General features: G+C 47.2%; 1 protein-coding gene across 1 annotated transcript; it reads left to right on the forward strand.

The window, feature by feature from the left end:
• Positions 1-476: 476 nt before the first annotated feature.
• Positions 477-917, forward strand: LOC131238866 (uncharacterized). The gene has a single exon (XM_058236458.1). It carries the CDS (start codon positions 477-479, stop codon positions 915-917), a length of 441 nt encoding a protein of 146 aa, XP_058092441.1.
• Positions 918-3,088: the final 2,171 nt, after the last annotated feature.

Below are 3,088 nucleotides of genomic sequence, written 5' to 3' on the forward strand. Positions count from 1 at the left end.
GAAGCGGTTATGGAAGTGTAAAGTTTTCTCGGTCTCGCCGGCTATTATCGAAGATTCATTAAAGACTTTTCGAAGATAGCCTGACCGCTATCCCAGCTTACGCGGAAGGATCTCAAATTTGCATGGAATGAGAAGGCGGAGGCGGCCTTCCAAGAGTTGAAGGACAAACTGACTTAGGCACCTATGCTTGTACTACCTGAGCAAGGGGTCAAGTACACAGTCTATACTGATGCTTCTTGTGTGGGTTTAAGATGTGTACTCATGCAAAAGGACAGGGCAATTGCTTATCCGTCTCGGCAGTTATGGAAACATGAGGATAACTACTCTACACATAACCTCGAGCTTGCGGCGGTAGTTTTTGTATTGAAGATATGGAGACATTATCTTTATGATGAGGAGTTTGAGCTCTTTTTTTATCATAAGAGTCTCAAATACATCTTCACCCAGAAGACATGAATATGAGATAGTATCGCATGATGGAAATGTTGAAGGACTTCAAGTTCAATGTCTCATATCACCCTGACAAGGCCAATTTGGTGGCAGACGCCTTGAGTCGCAAGAAGACAATCGACTTTACGGCCCCGCTAATGGTGAGAGAGTGGGATATGGTGGAATTCGTTCGAGACTTCAACATGAAGCTAACTGTGGAAGAACCGTATGAAGTCGTAGCCCACATTCAGGCCCAGCCGCTAATTAACGATAAAATCATTGAAGCCCACGAGAGCAATGAGTTATCGAAGAAGATGAGGAAAAGAGCAAGGAATGATGGGAAGTCTGAGTGGAGGATCAGTACCGATGGAGGGTTACGGTACCGAGGCCGCCTTTGTGTTTCAAACCTTCAGGGACTACGAGAAGGAGTCCTAAATAACGCTCACAACTCTAAGTTAGCGATACATCCTAGTAGTACCAATATGTAGCAGGACCGGAAGCGAAATTATTGGTGGGACAACATGAAGAAGGAAATAGCAGAGTATGTGTCCCGATGCCTTACGTGTCAATAAGTTAAGGCCGAGCACCGCTGACCCCCGGGCCTATTGCAGCCCATGCCTATTGCCGAGTGGAAGTGGGCCTTCATATCTATGGACTTCATTGTTGGCTTGCCCAAGACAAGAAAGGGGCATGACTCGATATGGGTGATTGTGGACAGGCTAACCAAATCAGCCCATTTTCTGCCGATTAAGACATCTAGCTTCACCGATGATTTGGCCAAGCTGTATATCAAGAAAATCGTGCGATTCCATGGCGTCCCATTAGAAATTGTGTCAGACTGGGACACACGATTCACGTCGATCTTCTGGACCTGCATCCAAGAGGCCATGGGAGTGAAGTTGAAGTTTAGCATTGCCTTCCACCCGCAGACAGATGGGCAAACCGAGCGGGTGAACCAGATTTTGGAAGACATGTTGCGGGCTTGTGTTTTGGACTTTCAGGAGAGTTGAGACGATTGTTTTCCATATGTCGAGTTCGCCTACAACAATAGTTTCCAGGCTAGCATCGGTATGGCACCTTACGAGGCTTTTGTATGGGCGTCCGTGCCGAGCCCCGCATTGTTGGGAGGAAATTGGCGAGAAGAGTTTACTAGGACAAGATTTGGTGTGGATCACGACCGAGAAGAATGGAATTATCCGGCGCCACCTCTTGATGGCTCAAAGCAGGCAGAAAAGCTATGCCGACACAAGGTGGAGAGACTTAGAATTTGAAGCTGGGGACCACGTGTTTCTCAAGATTTTCCCAATGAAGGGCGTTTTACGCTTCAGCAAGAAGGGAAAGCTCGCGCCACAGTTCATAGGGCCCTTCCAGATTTTGGACCATGTGGGTATGGTTGCCTATCGCTTGGTCCTACCCACGCCTCTCGCCGGAGTGCATAACGTCTTCCACGTATCGATGTTGAAGAAGTACGTCCCCGATCCTTCGCATATCATCAAGTGGGAGCACGTGGAGATTAAGGAAAATGCCACATACATTCTCCGACCCACTCGAATACTGGATAGGAAGGAGCAGGTCCTACGCAATAAGGTCATCCCATTAGTCAAGGTACTATGGACCCATCATGATGAAGAAGAGGCCACTTGGAAGACAAGCAGAAGTCCGCAAGCATTACCCAAGCCTGCTTTAGCAATACGAACAGGTACAAATTTTGATGATAAAATTTATTTATAAGGGGGATATTGTAACGTCCCGTCCAACCATCACAGTGTCATGGGGCATCCACGTAGGATTTGCTACAGGACCGTTCGTTTACATTACCCGTGATGAGGTACCGCAAGTAAATTAATCTAGGATTAACCGAACTGAGTGGACCAGACGGGTCATGATAGGACCTAATGCGGGTCGTCAAGCCAGATAGCTAGGTTGCACTCAACATCAGCCCGTACGGGGCGTATTGCGATGCAGGAAGGTCAGAAATTATAAAACTTTAGGGAACCATAAATCTCACTGGGCTTGTGGTCCATCATGGGCCATAGACCCATTGGACACCCAGAAGTTAAATATATGAGCCATTCCTACATCATTGGTCAACCCACCCAAGGCCAGAGTTAAAATCTGGCACCGGTAAATGAAACTGAGACTCTGGGCTTTTCAGTCATCGGATTTCTTCTAAATTTATGGTGAAGGTCTAAGGTATTGTCCTGCATCCGTCCACCAAATTTGGGACCCGATCGTGGCACGGTAACCGTCGATTACAAATCGGACCCGTGCGACCAAACCCTATATCCGATCGTTCCCAAATTTTGCATAGCCCTTCATCGGGCCATGGACCACCTACCCTATAAGTTTCATGGCCGGGGGCCATCAGAACTGCCCCAACAACAGAAATGGACCCGCAAAGCCATTTAAAGATCGGGAACATATGGTTAAACTCCATATTCGTTTATCTGTTTAATCCCAAACTTTGCATGAACCCTTGTTGGGCCATGAGACACTTACACACCCAATTTGGTGGCTAAAGGAGTGTTAGGGCTACCCCCAACACCAATGGGGAGTCCTAGGGGTCTATTTGGAAAAATTGTGGAAACTTAGGGCTAATGGGCCCAACTCTAGGAAATAAACCCTAGCCCTTTCCCTCATATCTCCCACCATTTCTCAA

Source organism: Magnolia sinica, chromosome 3 (assembly GCF_029962835.1).
Source record: "Magnolia sinica isolate HGM2019 chromosome 3, MsV1, whole genome shotgun sequence".
In the NCBI taxonomy this organism is placed as follows: Eukaryota; Viridiplantae; Streptophyta; class Magnoliopsida; order Magnoliales; family Magnoliaceae; genus Magnolia; species Magnolia sinica.

Coding starts and splice junctions, on each gene's coding strand:
- LOC131238866 (XM_058236458.1), top strand. CDS start 477: ATGGAAATGTTGAAGGACTTCAAGTTCAATGTCTCATATCACCCTGAC.